The sequence below is a fragment of the Cheilinus undulatus genome, linkage group 7 (genome assembly GCF_018320785.1).
Source record: "Cheilinus undulatus linkage group 7, ASM1832078v1, whole genome shotgun sequence".
In the NCBI taxonomy this organism is placed as follows: Eukaryota; Metazoa; Chordata; class Actinopteri; order Labriformes; family Labridae; genus Cheilinus; species Cheilinus undulatus.
Genome location: NC_054871.1, coordinates 26054138 through 26071961, shown reverse-complemented (window position 1 = coordinate 26071961; position 17824 = coordinate 26054138). Strand labels below are relative to the sequence as shown.

At 39.5% G+C, this 17824-nt stretch overlaps 2 protein-coding genes across 3 annotated transcripts; one reads left to right on the top strand and one right to left on the bottom strand.

Annotated features, from left to right (window-relative positions):
* Window positions 1-813: 813 nt before the first annotated feature.
* On the bottom strand, window positions 814-8051 carry hnrnpm (heterogeneous nuclear ribonucleoprotein M). 2 transcript variants are annotated; one of them, XM_041791464.1, is made up of 16 exons: window positions 7792-8051; window positions 6996-7171; window positions 5346-5398; window positions 4634-4641; window positions 4383-4476; window positions 4049-4285; window positions 3691-3844; window positions 3533-3582; window positions 3388-3445; window positions 3124-3240; window positions 2991-3047; window positions 2430-2501; window positions 2231-2332; window positions 1525-2108; window positions 1369-1420; window positions 814-1281 (listed from the first exon to the last, which is right to left on the bottom strand). In XM_041791464.1, the coding sequence occupies exons 1-16, from the start codon at window positions 7866-7868 to the stop codon at window positions 1118-1120; spliced, it is 2055 nt and encodes a 684-aa protein (XP_041647398.1). In that variant the 5' UTR covers window positions 7869-8051; the 3' UTR covers window positions 814-1117. The 2 variants fall into 2 exon arrangements, with proteins under 2 accessions (XP_041647398.1, XP_041647399.1); XM_041791465.1 differs by lacking the exon at window positions 2231-2332.
* Window positions 8052-10358: 2307 nt separating this feature from the next.
* Window positions 10359-17311, top strand: dmap1 (DNA methyltransferase 1 associated protein 1). The gene is made up of 10 exons (XM_041790568.1): window positions 10359-10818; window positions 11019-11110; window positions 11356-11551; window positions 11654-11812; window positions 11910-12077; window positions 12186-12371; window positions 13730-13801; window positions 14443-14515; window positions 15248-15594; window positions 16584-17311. Exons 1-10 carry the CDS (start codon window positions 10723-10725, stop codon window positions 16641-16643), a joined length of 1449 nt encoding a protein of 482 aa, XP_041646502.1. The 5' UTR covers window positions 10359-10722; the 3' UTR covers window positions 16644-17311.
* Window positions 17312-17824: the final 513 nt, after the last annotated feature.

Sequence of the window (17824 nt, the reverse complement as noted above, 5' to 3'; positions counted from 1 at the left end):
TAAATGTTTCCCCTTGGTGGTTCTGACCTGTACCAGAACAGCACTATTATCATTAACTTGTCCTCCCTTGATTTTCATTGCACTGATTGAAGAAAAGTTCTATCAAAACTCCCACTCGAGAATCCCATTAGCTCAACGGGAGACTTAGGATGATACAGGACTGAATTCACCTGATTTGAGCCGAACATGGGCTGAAGATTATTTGATAATCCACTTTGTGAAGTTATCAGTCCAGGTGAATCAAGTACTCACTTCAACTCTCATTGTGTGCCTTGTATTTCAGCCACACATTTCACTGCTTGATTGTAAAATCAGTTTTTAACTTCTTGAAAAGATCTTCAATATTTTTAAGGCCACAGTCTCACTCATACTGCACAAAGAAATTCTGTAGCAATTTTGCATTGTGAAGGAGTCTACTTTAAAATGGGTTACTTCTCGATGCCACACTGTACATGTAGGTTGTGTGAAAAGCAATTGCAGTGATAGACTTCGAATGCTTTAGTGTCCTTCTGTATACCTAAAAAATTATATTACACTGACATTGGTTGCAATGTAGGTGTAGAAACATAGCAGGGTTTCATTTAGTTGTGATGGATGGCCTCAGTCATCTTTTGATGGGATGCGACAGCCTGGTGATCAATTTCTTTCCATTTTCAACTATTATTGCCAAGTGGACTACCTTGCAGTGTTAACAATGAAATACATGATCTGGATGCCAGAGAACCAGTAGAACTACTCTGTGAAAAGGATGCGAATTAACTCAACTTTGCATGTCTTTTATACTGACCAGCAATTCAATGACGCAAAAACCAGTTAAAAGAAGCACTCCAAGACTGAGGTTTATTTTATCAAAACCATCTTACAGAATAACGGCAATGACAGTTGACGCATGACAAAAAAAATAAAACAACATTTGGTCTCTAAAAAAAAAAGTAAAATTTAAGAACTAAAATACCATCAATTACAAACTAAAATAACATTTCACTGTTACACAGATCTAACAAAGCGAGTGAACATGAATACACTATGACAATGCGAAAGAGCATTTTCAGATGATGCAGGGTAGTTTGACATAAAAGATTAAATGAAATTTCAAATGTTTACATGGACAGATCATTTATGCATTTCTATCAAGCCTAACATCAATCTCTCGTCCATTCAGACGGTAGCCATTCATGATCCTGCAGGCACGCTCAGCAGTTTCAGGGCAGTCGAAGCGAACCACACCGCAGCCTTTGGACTTGCCATTTTCCATCTTGATATCTGCATACTGCACCATGCCTATAGAATGAAGTGGAAAAAAGGCTGCTCAGTGACAAAATGCCATATGACCAAATAACTGATAGTTTTACATAAAATAACTCTTACCGCATGCATTAAAGGTTTCCTTCAGCATCTTCCAACCAAAGTCAAATGGCAGCTGAAAAAAAAAACAAAACAAAATTCATTAAATTGGACTGTAATGAGTTTTGGAAAGATGATTCTGTAGTTAATGTCAAACTAACACTGTGGACAATCACTCACATTTCTGACAAAGATTTGACATCCCTTCCTAATATTGCTTCCCCCAGCTCCAGGCCCTCCAGCTCCTCCAAAAGAATTTCCACCAAATCCACGATCCATGTCAGCAGAGCGATCAAACTGGCCACCGACACCCCCAGACCCCATCCGATCCATGCCAGAGCCCATTCGGTCGAGACCACCAGAGGGGAAGCGGTCAAGTCCTCCAGTTGAGCCAATGCGATCAAAGCTGCTGCTCATTCGGTCGAGCCCAGTGTTGCCCATGCGATCCATTCCCATTGGGGAGCCAAAGTCCATGCCAGAGCCCATGCGATCCAAGCTAGATGGGCCTAAGCGGTCAAACCCAGATGGGCCAAGGCGATCCATGCTGGAGTTCATACGATCTAGGCCAGGCCCAAGCCTGTCCATACTGGGCCCCATCCGATCCATCCCAGAACCTATCCGGTCAAAACCTGAACCCATCCTGTCCAGGTCAGACACACGGTCCATCCTGTCCATGCCCATCCGATCCATCCCTCCCATACGGTCCATGCTGCTTCCCAGGCGATCCATTCCTGAGCCCATGCGATCCATGCCCATGTTGTTTCCTATTATAGAAAAGCAGGGGGAAAAAAAATTAATTGACTGCTCAAGCTCAAGTATGCATACATCCAACAACATTCTGAAGACAAGTTATCAGAGGAATAACAAAAGCCCTAAGCATACTAACCCATTCCTCTTTCAAACGAGTCTCCAAAATTATTGCGAGACATTCCCATTTCATTTCGCCCAAACTCCCTGTCAAAAGCACCACCAATTCCCCGGTCCATCTCTGACAATGCAAGAGATGAAACCATTAGAAACACCCAGCAAAACGTGAGAGTGGTCCACGCTTTGGAGTGACGCAGACACTTCAAACACCTCCTTACCGTTCATTCTTCCCATCCCCGAAGAACCGAAACGATCCATGTTGTTCATTCCTCCAAAGTTGTCCATTCCACCTGGTAGAAGAAAAAGTTTTAATAACAGAAGAAAAATGTAGAGGCTGCCTATGGAAATATGCCAATAACTGGCTTGAGCTAGGGAGCCCTAATCTAGTAAAAGTTTTATTTGTACCACAAGTTTACTCTTCTGTTATCTTACTGTGAAATGAATAGAAAGTTAGTCCTTTAACTTGGCATCCTAAAACTGAAAAAAATATACAATTCATACCCATTCAAATTTATTAACCACAGGACAGATATTTCAAATATTAGTAACAAAAAAGTAGGTTAGTACTTCTATATCTAAGGCTTTGAAAGGTTATAAAATGTTGTTTTGTGATCTACTACTGGGAGCACTGGAGGTTTCTTCTATGCGCTTTTAAAATGTCAAACAATTGCTTAATGAAACACTCAATTTAGATTCAAGGTAGACTCGGCCATAATAAAAATAGGGGTCTATTTCCACACAAAAATTAAATGGCAGTTTAAATAAACCACAGTACATACCTCCACCTCCTCCGCCCATACGACCGCCCATGTTGCCAAAACCCATTCCATCCATTCCTGTTGGGTAGCACACAATTAGACATGGACTTCACTTGTATCATTTACAGAGCCTCATGAGAAAATAGATATTAACCTCCGGGGCCCATATTGCCCATTCCTCCGCCGCTGCCACCACCACCTCTGTTAAGTTGGGTAGCATCAATGGGCTGGCCACCAGGTCCCAGGCCTAAACCAATGCTGCTCAGACCACCTTGACGAAAAAAACAGTTACAATATTTAGAAACTGTGCACAGAAAAAAAAACCTCAACTTGCACAAGTCTCTTTAAAATTTAAAATACAATTTAAGTATGGTTAACAATCACTGTACCAAAGTGACAAACATTTAACTTTACTCACGAGGAAGAGATGCAGCTCTTTCAGGTGGTCCCATATCTTTGGGCATGGATTTCTCATCCTATTTAGACCGGGGGAAAAAATCCTAACATTTAGACAACTCTTCAACCAACATGATCCAATGAACAGAGAGGTACGTGATACATACCAGTTTGACGTGCATGACTCTGTTGAATAACAGCTGCCCATTGAACATAGCTTTGAATGCATTAAAGAAAATGATGTAGACACTTTTTTTTTACATTTATTCTGAGCTAATGTGATTCATATACTTTAAACCCAAACAAATGTTCTTTTTAAGGATACAGACAGCTTGGACTGCTTCAATTGGCATTTCGAATGTAACTGTGCCCATTCCTCTGCTCTTCCCGTCTTTGTCCTCCAGAATGTCGGTTCTCACCACCATGCCTGCCATGCCGAAGACCTCTTTCAGCTTCTTCCAACCAACTTTGTAGTCAAGCTGCCAAGACAAGGAAATGTTTCAAGGGATTACTTACAAGCTCATGTTTGATAATATGTAAAATTGTGCAGAAATAGATGAGTAGTCTTATAACTTATCTAATGGCTACAAATCCTTGATGCATTTGCTGCCTCTCTTTGCAAGACATTCAGAATTTTTAAAGGTTGTAAATGCAGCATCAGCAAGAGTTCTGTTAAAACTCACATTAGCCACAAAGACAGTGCTGCCAATCCTGCCAGCCTGGAGACCATGGATAATTTCATTGGGGATGTTGGGGTTGTTCATTAGGCTTGGGGGAATGCCGACCATTGGACCACTTGGTCCAGGTCCCATTCGATCCATATTCATGCGATCCATTCCACCCATTCCTCCATGGCCTCCTTGGGGTCCCCCAATGTGAGACTTGCTGATTTCTCTCTGAGCAATCACACCATCAGGGTCCTAAAAGAAAGCAAAGAAAGTAGTGTTACTTCTATCATAATGACTTTTGGTCTTTGTCTTGCCCTTTGTTTGGCTGGTAAATCTTGCTGTAGCTTACCTCTTTTACTTTCAGGGGTCTTCCATTGAGATTGTGCTTGTTGACCCTTTCTACAGCTTTCTTCATAAGCTCCTCACTCCTGAACTCAACCACGCTGAAGGAAATAAGCAATGTATACATTAAAAAAGCCTGGCTCACTGCGCTCAATAAATGTCTATATGCATATTTCCACCTGTACAGGATGTCAACATTTCTAGTTTGCTTATCTGAAAAGTAATGGGAAACAGTATAAAGAAGACAAGACTACTTACGCGCAACCCTTTGTAGATTGTAGATGTCACATCAGGCCGCACCAGGAGGAGTAAAAACATTTTCAATTAGCTCAAGCAATGGTTAGAATTGGTGTCTTAATTGAAAAGTTAAATTAGATAATTGCATGCACAACAAAATGCTCTGTCAAACAAGCCTACAAACTTGGCTTGCAAATGAAAATTCAATAAAAAGTCACATTTTTCCACAATCACTAACATGATCCAGATGAAACTTGACTCTTAAGAGAATTTTTCCAACATCCAAAGGGCAGAAAATCCACAATAAGACAGGATTCCCCACTACTAAGGAATTGGAGTCAACTTTTCCAATAAAATTAGTTCTACTGAATGAGTTATATTAACCACCATCTAACAGCCTTGTGACAACCACTTGCAGACTAAACTCCTTTAGTTCATGAGGAGTAAAATCAACATCAAAAGGGACGTGTTCAGCTAGTGCAATCCCACAGGATTGGCTACAAAGATAGCTGAAGACCTGCTGTTTGAGCATCAACCTTCAATGTCCTCAAGTCATTGCTACAAACGACACCGAATAAAACACGCCTCCTACAGGTCACCTTCTCACACACACACTTCACCAGGTTTGTGAATCGCAACAATTCCAACAATGAAAAAGTAAGGAACCAAAGCTGACAAACTCATGTTTGTCAAGGAATATTCAGAAGTTGATTTTGTATGTATTTGCACTTACCCTCGATTTGCCTTCTGCGTCCATTAAGTGTTCCACGTACGTTACATCACCCACTACAAATCAGATTCCAGAGACGACACACACCAGAGGAGAGAAGCCAAGAGAACAATTGGGGTTTAGAGCAGAAACACAAGTAGGGTGGCCGGTGACAGTGAGCTTATACTGCCAGTCCTGAGCCGTCCCCCAGCACCTCAGCAGCAGCACAATATGGTACAGGTCTACAAAGTAAGCTTGTGTTTCTTAGAATAATATACTTCTCAGCCTGTCCTTGTTGGAAGCACAGAGCACCAAAGGCAGTAGGCTGAGGACAACAACTGATGAAATGGCCATCAGCATTCCTACTTAGATATAATTCCTCAAACACCACCTTGACCCTCAAGATGTTTGTCTAAATATTTCAAATGAAAAACTCGTTGATGCCTCCATCTAATTTATTATAAGCCCTTTGTCAAATATTGCCACTTTACACAGACATTATCATCAATACACTCACTCATCGACTAGGTCTACAAATCTTACCTACAATTAAAAAAGTAAACAATCTTGATGGTGTCAAGCATTTAAGGAAAAGAAAAGTCCATTACTACAAACATGTTGTGGAAGCCGACCTGTCCCTGAAACGAGCAATATCAGAATTTGGATTAAGTGTCGACCCAAACCAGCCTCCTTTCCAGATCACGTTTCTGTTCAAAGAGTAGACATCAGTGACCAAACCTCTTTAGACAAGGACATGCATGAGAAGTTGCTTCATTTTGTAGACCTGTACCCCAAAGACATCCCCACTGTATAGCTGTGTCTGCACAACATGGAGATCTGCTGAGAAAACATTTTCTTGTCAAGGTCACCCCTAAAAAAAGAAAAATTCAATTTAACTCACAGTCAGTTGTCAGAAAACAAACACCAGACACCCCTACTATATGAGGAGTATACCTTTTTGAATGCATGCTTAAACTTCTAAGTTAATGCCACTTTAGTGCTTTATTTAAGACAATCACCTCCAAACTAGATACCTTCGAAAACTTTCACGAGTGAAAGCACATGAAAATCAATACAGTACTTTAAAAGAGAGCAAATGCCTGCAGAGAGTCAAAGTTGCTACATTCATGAGCTTTCTGGACATCACACTGAATGTTTTTCTTATTTTAAAATCCCCAGGACTCAGGCACTGTGTTGTCAAAGTATGCCAACACAATAAATGCTGGGTCAAAATACTGCATCACAAAAATGCATTCTGTATGCTCTCCCATGTATTTCTTTAAGGAAGGCATATCATTGTACCACTCATGGTTGCCAGTCGCTGCATAGTCACATGTTGATAAAACGGCTGGCTTCAACCAAACGCAACCTCTACTTCCCAAAACCACAGAAAGTGGTTGTAGTGGCGATAGAGGAGGGACATTCAGTCTTACACACAGGACTGGTGCAACTCATGCAAGTCTGCAGCACCTGCTTTGTTGACAGAATAAGAAGGACGTCGTCCAAACCCTTCATTCTAAATAACTCCGGCAAGATTTCAACCACTATCTTCAACTTAAGAGCCTCCACAAACACCAAAAAGTTCTTCAGAGTTGCAGTGGCCAAACCAAATGACCATGGGTTCTGCAACTATTATGTCTGAAGCTGTATAACTCTCCTCTCCAAACACCTTACCTTTTTCTTTCATCAGATCTTTGAGGGATTGCCATTTCACATCATATGGGATGTTGCTGACAAAAACCCGGTATCTTTTGTTGGAGTAGGGTTCATAGCGTCCGCCTCCACCTCTCTTCTGGGGCCTCTCCTTTCTGCTCGAACTGGACTCATGCTTGGCTTTCCCATTGACTTCTCTGTGTGAGGAAACAGTTATAAACGAGTTTGTTTTGGCCACAGTTATAAAAAAGCTTGCTTGAATGAAGAAAATCATATCTGTGGTCATTGAGGTCTTTAGAAACGCAAATAGTCAATCGCGTGAATTAGGCCAAACTAGGGTACCATACACGATGTTCCTCAAACTAATAATGGATGAAGAACAGTCTCTGCTTCGGAACTTACTCAATTCAGAAATTTTCTTTGACATGGTTAGGTTTACTTGATACACGGATATTGCAAAACGGATTAAAAATTAGTACATACATGTACTACATTATATGTTATTTGACACAATGAAGAAACGAATGCAATTCCCAGCGCCAGGTTTTGTCTCAGTGCGCAAATGATGATCCATTCCCGAAATTGCACTAGGCCCACACAACTCGAAGTCCAACTATTACCTTAATAAATACAATTTATCACATTAAGTGCTTACAATCTTTCTTTGCATCATGCAAATAAATGCGAAATACTGTTGCATCTATGGATAAACTACCGCAGAGCAGAATATTTCTTTTGAGTAAGTGAACGTTAGATAACATTAGCATTAGCATTAGCTCATACGCGCCAACAAAGGAATCTGGATGAATGAACTCACCCCTGCTGCTGCTGAGGCTGGTGCTCCGGCTGTTGGCCTGCTGTCTCGGTGCTGTTTTCGGCCTGCTCGGTAGACATCTTTCAACGCCGTTTGCTGTCTTACTAAAAGAAACTGAGTTGTTGGAGACTTGCTGTGATGTTACCGGTTATTCAAGGTTTTCACAAAGTGATCTAATAAAAGGCTTCCGCGACCACTCCGGTGTTCCAACAACGGACGAAGATGGCGGATGGAGCAGACTAACCACGCGCAGCTACTGCGGAAATTTAAAACGGCCGTCTATATCCGGTGAAACCTTGTAGAATAAAAGCTCGTAACAGTACGGAGATTTTTTTTCACAATAAAGACCGTATTATTAGGCACGGCAAGAAGGGAAGTTAATGTCCGGATCATGGTCTGGATATACTTTGAATTCAGACAGTATTCAACCCCCGTGGCTTTTTTTCAATTTATATTGCAGCCTGATGCTACAGTCGATTAAATTATTTTTAATATCATTTGAACTACACTAACTTTTCCATAATGCAGTGTTAATTTTGGCAGGTGTGTTTAATTTTAGTTTTAGTCTTTAAATGAAATGCATTTTAGCTTTAGTCATTTCAACCCTTTTAAGTTTTAGTCTAGTTTTAGTCGACGAAAACTCAAAACATTTTAGTCTAGCTTTAGTCCATAAAAAGTCCTCACATTTTAGCCTTTACTTTTAGGCCAAGCATTTATTTTCTTGCCTGAATCTGGTACCAAGTCATGGTAGTGTGTTCTCTGCCAAACCATGGGGTCCCTGCTTTCTACAGCTGAGAGGCAGAATAGCTATAGATGCACTGCATTTTGACAGATTTACCCACAGTGGAGAAATATCACAGATTTTGAATGTCCAACGAAAACTAAATTACATTTTAGTCTAGTTTTAGTCATCTTGACAAAAAACTAAACATTTTAGTCATCACAGATCTATTTTTTTAGTTGTAGTCTAGTTTTTGTCGTGGAAAAAAAGTCTGTCAACAAATAGTTTTAGTCATAGTTTTACTCAATGAAATTAACACTGTCATAATGACATAGTAAAAACATATTTTCATGTCAAATTTATGAAAAATTAAGAAATAAAATATCACATTGACTCAAATATTCAAACCCTTTTCAGAAACACTTAAAAATAGCTTAGGTTCCTCCCATTTATGTGGATCTCTGCTGGGATGTTTCTACAGCATTATTGGAGTCCAAATCATGATTTGGAAAGGTACACACCTCTCTATAGAAAGGTCTCACAGCTGACAATGTATATCAGAGCAAAAACCAAGCCATGAGGTCAAAGGAACTGCCTGCAGAGCTCAGAGGTGTGACTGATGAAAGGCACAGATGTGGGCAAAGCTATAAAGAAAAGATTGTGCTGCACTGAAAGTTTCCAAAAGCATAGTGGCCTCCATAATTCTCAAATGGAATAATTTTTTGCCAAGAACCCAATGGAGACTAAGTGAGCTCCAGAGATCATGTATGGAGAAAGATCCAGAAGGACAACCATCACTCCAGCCCTCCACTGATCTGGGCTTAGAGTGGCTAGACAGAAACTTTTCCTCTGTGCAAAACACATGAAAGCCCACTTGGAGTTATATAAAGCTATATAGGAGATGTTTAAGTCCAGCCACACCACATTTACCACAGTTGGACTTCAACCACGGTGTTTAAACATCTCAGCAGAAATGGGAGGCATCTGAGCTGAATTTCATGTATTTTCTCAAAGGGTCTGAATACTTGTGTCAAAACATGAACAAGTTAAATTAAGAAAGATAAACTTTCTTGTACCCTCAGGGAAATTTGTCATGACAAAAGTGAAACATAGAGTCCTCATCACAAATACAATACTACCATCAAACAATTTAGACCATAAATGGAATAATAAACAGAATGAGGTTTTTATAATTCAACAGTTGTTACAGTTTATTGTTTTAGTGTTTTAAATATATTTTTATTTCTTTATTTTCTGTAGAAAATGTGTCAATTTGTCAGCCATTTAACATTTGTTCATGATCATATGGGTTTAAACATATATAAATTGAAAAGAAAACATTCACTCACATATGTTATATATAAAGAACAGCAGGTCAGTTTGATTAAGATTGATTATTAGCATAAATAAATCTATATTCATTGATATATTACTATATGTAGGACAATGTTAATCGTAATAGACATAAGTTAAGTCACGTGTAACAAAAAGAAGTATTTACATTTATGTTTGTATAAAAAAGAAAGCTAACTTGATGATTATCCCCGAAGACTAATGGAGAAGAAGAGGGGTTTGATAAGTTTATACAGCTTTCCTCTTCTTTACAGATGTGTGAATTAAATTAACTGTTTTAAAGCCTTTATTTTACTTTCTTGTAATTTAGATTTGACTTGTCTGTATATTTGCTTTATTTGTTGTTCATTTATTTCTTTATATGTTTGTAATTAAATTTCAAACCAAAAAGCCAGGAAACCTGTTGACGTTGTGTTAATTTTCTCTTTTTCTCGTTTTCGTCATTTTAGGCAGTTGTAGTTACCCCGCCAGGCCATACGGGGGCGACAGTGAAATATTGACTAGATCAGCGCAGCCGCAACGACATTACCAGGACGGATGTAGTTTTGCTTGTGCTAAATTAGCCTTAACAATAGCCTTCGTATGTTCTAATTTAACATCTTTGAAATTGTTACGGATGGTAAATACCACACAAAGTAATGTTTAAACAAACGTCTAATCTCAAAGCGTCACCCACAGGTTTCTGCCGCGTGTATAACAAGCTGTGATGTTAACGTCGTTGTTAGCCTCTAAGCTAGGAGCGTAATTTTGGACAGTAACGTGAGGAAACCGCTACACTGTTTCTGCGCTTTTGAATGAATGAAATAAATTTTTACATTTGATAAGTCTCGAAACGAACTAAATAACACGACGGCAGAGTCATGGCTACTGGGGCAGATGTTAGGGATATTCTTGAATTGGCTGGAGGAGAAAATGAAGGTCCCATCAGCAAGAAAGATCTCATTAACTCAGACAAGGTGAGAGGCTCTCAAAGAATTGTTTCCTTATATATCGATGTCTCAGTTTCATATTGTAGCCATGCAATATACTCAAAGGTGACCAAATATATCAAGTTATACACACTTTGATGTTTTAAAAAAACATTAAATGTCCACAATATGAAATTGAGAAGAGTGTAGTTCTCTGAGATAACTAATTTCTCCATCACCTGTTTTAGAAAAAATCCAAGAAGACAACAGAAACCCTGACCTTCAAGAGACCAGAGGGAATGCACCGAGAGGTCTACGCTCTGCTCTACTCAGATAAAAAGTATGTCCCCCTTAACTACATTTCTTGCACAGTTATTATTTTGTATAATTCCCATGCTTTCCAAATCTGTCACTTATTACTGAACAATAAGCTACACAAGGAGGAGAGAAAGGATATTAATCATACTGTTCTATATAATTGTTTGCCCTGTTTATTCTTATTAATTCCGTTAGTTTACAGTGCAGTTGAAACACATTTCCCAATTACCCTTTGTCCTTAAAAAGACTTGTTTTATTTGCCCCCAGGGATGCACCCCCTCTTCTACCTAGTGACACAACTCAGGGATACAGAACCGTCAAAGCCAAGCTGGGCTGTAAAAAGGTCCGCCCCTGGAAGTGGATGCCTTTCACAAACCCAGCCCGAAGGGACGGGGCTATTTTCCACCACTGGAGACGTGTGGCAGAGGAGGGCAAAGACTACCCCTTTGCCCGCTTCAACAAAGTAGGCCTCATCTTTGATAATAAAAGGTGTCCCATAAGTGTAAAAAACCACAAAGGTTGGTTTATTTATGGCTATTTTGTGTTTACTTGTCTGTTTTTATAGACAGTGCAAGTACCAGTTTACTCAGAGCAAGAATATCAGATGCATCTGCATGATGATGGCTGGACTAAAGCAGAGACAGATCACCTGTTTGACTTGTGCAAACGCTTCGACCTGCGCTTCATAGTTGTCCATGACCGCTACGATTACCAGCAGTACAGAGTAATGGCACTCATCTCCTTTTGTCATTGTGGATCTATATTAAAAAGAATAACTGAAACACATATCCTAAGTAACAATATTTCTTCAATGCTTTCAGAAACGTTCAGTGGAGGACCTAAAAGAACGCTACTATAATATTTGTGGTAAGCTGACCAAGGTCCGAGCAGCTTCAGGGACGGAGCCGAAGGTCTATATTTTTGATGCTGGACATGAAAGGCGTCGGAAAGAACAACTGGAGAAGCTCTTCAATCGCACACCTGAACAAGTTAGTGAATTTCTCCTTATAAAATGACCAAAAGTGTGGTTAAAGCTTTAAATGTGATTTCAGATCTTTTTGGATGTCAAGTTTGCACTTCTGCTGTTTTCCCTGAAGGTGGCAGAAGAGGAATATCTTATCCAGGAGCTAAGGAAGATTGAGACTAGGAAGAAAGAGCGAGAGAAGAACACTCAGGATCTGCAGAAACTCATTAAAGCGGCTGACACAACAACCGAGCTAAGGCGAGCAGAAAAGAGGGTTTCCAAGAAGAAGCTTCCTCAAAAAAGAGAAACAGAAAAACCAGTAAGAATCACAAGCTTTCTTTTTTTTTAATTTAACCCTTTTTTACCAGGAGAAAAAAAATTGTTACTAAAAATCTCTTTAAGAGTCTTCTAGCCAAGACAGCAGCACAGTTATCAAAGTTTCTGAAAACGAACAAAACAAAATGCGAAATGCATAAATACACTGACAGACAAAAAATAACAAATAAATACAACATGTATTTGTCAGTGTCAACTACAACCAAATTTCATTATTTAAAGCATCTGCAGCCAGATGTACCTGCCTCCAAGTCACTTAAGTTCCTCTTAAAAGCATCCAATGAAACATGCTCATTAAGGTTCAAGTCTTTCTATAGCTCGTTCCAGGCAAAAAGAGCAACATATTTAAAGTCCTTTTCCCTGTTCTGTATTGACTTTTGGGACAGACGGCAAGAAAAGAACCCGAGACCAGCGATTGTTAGTTCCTGACCTGACTGATGTAGGTCAAAGAAATGAAGGAAAGGGCCCAGAATAATTAAGAAAAGGCAGTGTTTTAGTCTATGTGTCGACCAAAAGGACCATCCAACTTGTGAATACTACAAAGAGTGACTGGCAAGGGCTTTAAAATTAGTGATGAACCTCAGAGCTCCATGATACTCAGTGTCAAGAGCATGTAAGTTCTGAGACAAGGCGTGAATGTGTAGAACATGTCTGCAGTCCAACAAAGACCTAAAAGTGGCAGCATTTTTTTTTTTCGACTCCAAAGAGAAAACCCAATTTAAGTTTGAATCTTTTAACCAGTTACTGAGTGTGAGGCGTAAAAGGTGAGATTCATCAGTATACCAAGATAACTGAAGCTTGACACATTCTGTACTTGATTTGTGTACCCTGATTGCCTATAGACTCGGTGTTAGATTAGCATTTAACAACTGTGTGAATTTTTTTTTTTTTTTTTTTTTTGTCAGAGTTTAAAACTAGTTTCAAGTCATTTCAGTTCTGTTGGACTCTATTAAAAAGCAAGCTGTAACTAGGAGAGTGCTTGGTCTGTGGTGGGTGCTGAGCAGTATATTAGTGTTGTCAGCATTAACATTAAAATTACTATTAGACACCAATTTACCACCAAGAAATGATTATCAGAAATTTAAAGCACTGTTTTAGGGGGAAAGACTGAAAAGAAGGGATAAATAATCATGATTCAGCTCTGTAGTATTGTAATAAAGCAACTTTTTTTGTCAAATGAGCAGAGCAGGGTCTTTTATACATGTTTTTGAGTTGATGAGTTGTCTGTTATTTATCTGATCATATAGGCTATGTATTTTATTTTTCAGTTGTTTTTAAAGTCCCAGGTGACATATGTATGGACTGTATGGTCTCTTATCATGAATTCCTTCTTTAACGTAGGCTGTTCCAGAGACGGCGGGCATCAAGTTCCCTGACTTTAAATCAGCGGGAGTCACTCTGCGCAGTCAGAGGGTGAGTAGAGCTGAGTTCAACTGAGGCATTTAAACTACATAAACACCTTCTCTTCAAACACTCACCTAAAAAAGTAACAGCCAAACTAGAAACCAGTAGTCAGAAATAATGGCAAAGTCTCTAATAAGAAACTTCCTATACATAGTCTCTTATGTACAGATGCTTCATTTTATTATTTGTATAAAACTATCATATTTCCTTTTTTAGAAATATATATTTTTAAAGTTTTGCTCACGCTGTTATTAAAATAAAATATTTTTGGCCAAACTTGACCCTGCAGTTGATGTATATGAGAAAGTAGAGTATCTGACTTTAGCTGGATATCTCTCATTAGCACTGAGATGATTAATTCTGCTAGTGACTAGCTAATATCTGTAAGACTTCGCAAGGGACTCTTATTCATCTTTAAGACTGATGAGGAGCTGCTACTCTCTATGGAAAATGCATTAGCACAGCTAAAGGAGTGGAGAACCCCCTAGCCAATCAGTCAGACAGAGTTCAGTGGATAAAGACATTTTGATCTGGCCCACTGAAGTGCATTTCATACGAATTAAAAGCCTCGAGGTGGAGCTGTTTATCCTAATATCTCCAGCACCTTAAATCACACTGTGTGTGTATGTCTGTGTCTGTGTGTGATTCAGATGAAACTGCCAAGCTCAGTAGGCCAGAAGAAGAGCAAAGCCATTGAGCAGATCCTGGTGGAGCAAGGAGTGGGTAAGTGTGAAACAAATCCTAGCGCTCTGCTTTACATTTTCTAGTCTCATTTGCTGAAGACTTTTTTGTATAACTAAAACACAAAGAGAAATCTTTTGACCTTTTTGGATGTGTACAAAATCTAAAGAGTTTGATGTTGTTTAACAGCATTAGGCCTACACAAAAGATCATTGTCTTTACAATTACCAGATGGTTTCAGTGGCTACCAACAGCATGTCAGAGTTCCTCTTCCTGTAGTGGATGAAACATTGTTTAAAGACTTCTGTCTTGCATTTTCTTAGCCACGGATACTGTGACTGCTTGACTGATAAATCAAGACTTTGCTAAACACAGATCTACATGATCTAAGATGCATTCTGAAACAAAATTTAGTGGGAATGTATATTTTAACTATTTTTATAAAAATACATGCATAAAATTAGTTTCATGTAAAATAAAAACATGGTAATTTGGTGAGATTTATGCTGAAATCAAAGTAATGTTTAAAAAAATGTCAAATGTAGGTCTGGACATGATTATTCTTGAATGTGCACACCTGTGTTCAACTATGCTTAGGTCACATTCAGGTACAGTGGGGGTCCTTGGTCTCTGGCACCTTTGCTTTGGGGGTGTCGGGCTGAAATGTTTAAGAAGCCCTGGGTTAAGCCATTATTTCAGTTCTAAAATGAACCATCTTTGTGCTCTAATCATATTTTCATTTATCATTGCTTTTGCACCTGTCTGTGATTCCAGATCTGAACCCCATGCCCACAGAGGAGATTGTTCAGATGTTCAATGAGCTGCGTAGTGACTTGGTGCTGCTGTATGAGCTCAAACAAGCCCACAGCAACTGTGAGTATGAACAGCAGATGCTGCGTCATCGTTATGAGGCCCTTCTAAAGGCCGGCAGTGGGGGCGTGTGCGGCGTAGGCTCGGGACCTGTGTCTTTGGGACCAGGCGGAGAAGTCAATGCCACCAACAACACCACAGCATCCACCCCTGTAGGGGAATCCCAGTCCTGGCCCAGTGCGGACGACATCAAGGTGGAAGCCAAGGAGCAGATCATTGATGTTGTCGGAGCACCACTTACCCCAAACTCTGTAAGTCTACACAGCTTTTTTTCTAAACTTGATGTTTAGAGTAGAGTTTAGTTAAATTGGAATTCTCAGAGACCTGACATTTTTGAGCAGGTAAAAGCAGCAGCCGCTTGGGTTGACTTGTTTAGTGTTGTTGTCTATTCTGAAATTGGCGACAGCCATTGACTTACGAGGCATCTAAAATCAAAGCATTGTGATGGAACACCCTGCTTGGATATCATTCCTTTATTCTGTTCAGCAGCTCTCTAAACTCCTTTTTCCGTGTGCATTAGCCCGAAGTTTGACGTGTGACATTTATAAGCTCTATCTACTTCTAAGACTACAGCAGAGCAGACTGAAATAATATAACCACCATCTGGTTCAAAATTGGATGGATGACTCCATTCACATTCAGCAGAGCAAAGAGCTTCAGAGCAGCTGATAGACTAAATTCAGGTTGCCCTATCTGTTAAAACTCAGCATCAGGCTACTCTTTGTTTCTATCACCTTCTCTGCTTCCATTACAGTTATTACATTTATAAGTTAGTCAGTAGTTATTGATGAATGAAGGGCTTATTTCCATCATCTAAACTTAGAGCTATCTCTGTTTTATTGTGGGGAAGCAGAAGAAACTGAAAGTGTGCTTTAGAAAGCGCAGCTGTTAAAGGCCTTCTGCTCATGTTATTGATACGTTTTTATGAAATGTGCTTTTTACACACAATTTGTGTTAAGGCTGTTCAAGTAATTCAAATGTCTTCTATGCATAGAGAGCTAAATAATTCAGAATCTGAAATTGACATAAAGATGACCAATCTGGACATTTGATCATACTTGGTCAAACAAGGTTAGGTATTTCCAATGACGCCAGAGAGCTAATAGAAAATGTTGGAGATAAAAAACTTAAGCTTTTTCCCTTTAGTTTGTGTTTCATTACATGCCTAATATTTAAAAACTGTAGTAAATCACATAGATTATAAACTGGTAAAATATGATTATTCTGTGTCGCTTTGCAGCGCAAACGTAGAGAGTCGGCATCCAGCTCATCCTCTGTTAAAAAGGTAAAGAAGCCCTGATGAGGACGGGAGCACTGGCTGTTTCACGGTGGAGGATGAGGTGAAATGTTAAGTTACTCTGGTCACTGCGGAGACGTTTGGACAAGAGGGACACAGGGGAGCAGGACACTGTATTGCTCTCCATTAATGTAGAAGCCTCACAGACCACACACACACTCACACACAACTTTCTACCAATCAGCGACACCTCTCCCACCCATCCACATCTGGCTCAGCCTGCATCATTGTGACAAAGGCAACAACTGAGTGACATTTCATTCCATTACTGCACGTCTCCCTGCCTCCTCCGTAGCTCAGCCTCAGATGAGGTAAGATCAACTGTAAATTGCCAGGCTGAGCTAATCGGGACATGGGAAAGAAGGAGGGAATGACGGGGTAATTGAAATGAATTGGAATGAAAGGAGAGACTCTTGGAGTGGGAGGATCTGGAGCCAATGAGGGTTTTTTGTAGCGTAATCATGCCATAGTGTTTACTGGAAATGTGTTTTGGTGATAGCTGTTAGTACCCCCTGAAACTCTCAATCCTGGAGTCCTCCTCACTCTCTCATTGATTGTTGGTGCCATCTTCTACACTCTGTACTGGACTGGTGGAGCTGATTTGTGATATTTGTCCCTAAGTGACCTTGAAGATGCTTCAGTCACTGATTCAATAAACCTCTTTTTTTTCACATCTTGCTTTGCGTTTTCCATGTTTATGATACATTTCCTTTCGTATCTCAAGGATGTGCTGCTCTGCTCTTTCCTCAGATTAGATCTTAACTTGGAGGTAATTAGTGCTGAATACACATTTGCCTGGGAAATTGTAAGTTCATGACATTCTTATCTTACCTGTCATCTAAGTTAAGTGACAACTAATGACTTCATTAATATGATAATTAAGCAGTGATCATTCTTAGGTTTGATCTGCCACTGAAACTTCATTAGGTCCCTCTCCATAATATTGCTAATTGCGTGTCAGTTATGTCATTTAGCTCACTTAGACATTAATTTCTATGCAAATTCTGAGTGTTTGCCCAGAGGAAGAGGGGGCTGTGTTCAGGGAATTATGTGGGTATTTGTTTTTTTGTACAGAAGTATGTTTTACCTAAATGTAAACATTTCAAAAGCTTTGATACAAACTCAGCATACCTCAACTTATTTCAGATTATTCCTTAAATGTATTATATTAGTCTAATGAAGGT

What these genes read in the sequence shown, in the direction of transcription:
- hnrnpm (XM_041791464.1), bottom strand. Translation starts at nt 7,868, where the DNA reads ATGTCTACCGAGCAGGCCGAAAACAGCACCGAGACAGCAGGCCAACAG. An exon ending in AGATCTGATGAAAGAAAAAG is followed by an intron (nt 5,399 to 6,995) that starts GTAAGGTGTTTG and finishes TCTGATTTGTAG; the next exon opens with TGGGTGATGTAACGTACGTG. An exon ending in GCACTGTCTTTGTGGCTAAT is followed by an intron (nt 3,845 to 4,048) that starts GTGAGTTTTAAC and finishes TTGTCTTGGCAG; the next exon opens with CTTGACTACAAAGTTGGTTG.
- dmap1 (XM_041790568.1), top strand. Translation starts at nt 10,723, where the DNA reads ATGGCTACTGGGGCAGATGTTAGGGATATTCTTGAATTGGCTGGAGGA. An exon ending in ATCTCATTAACTCAGACAAG is followed by an intron (nt 10,819 to 11,018) that starts GTGAGAGGCTCT and finishes CACCTGTTTTAG; the next exon opens with AAAAAATCCAAGAAGACAAC. An exon ending in CACCACTTACCCCAAACTCT is followed by an intron (nt 15,595 to 16,583) that starts GTAAGTCTACAC and finishes GTCGCTTTGCAG; the next exon opens with CGCAAACGTAGAGAGTCGGC.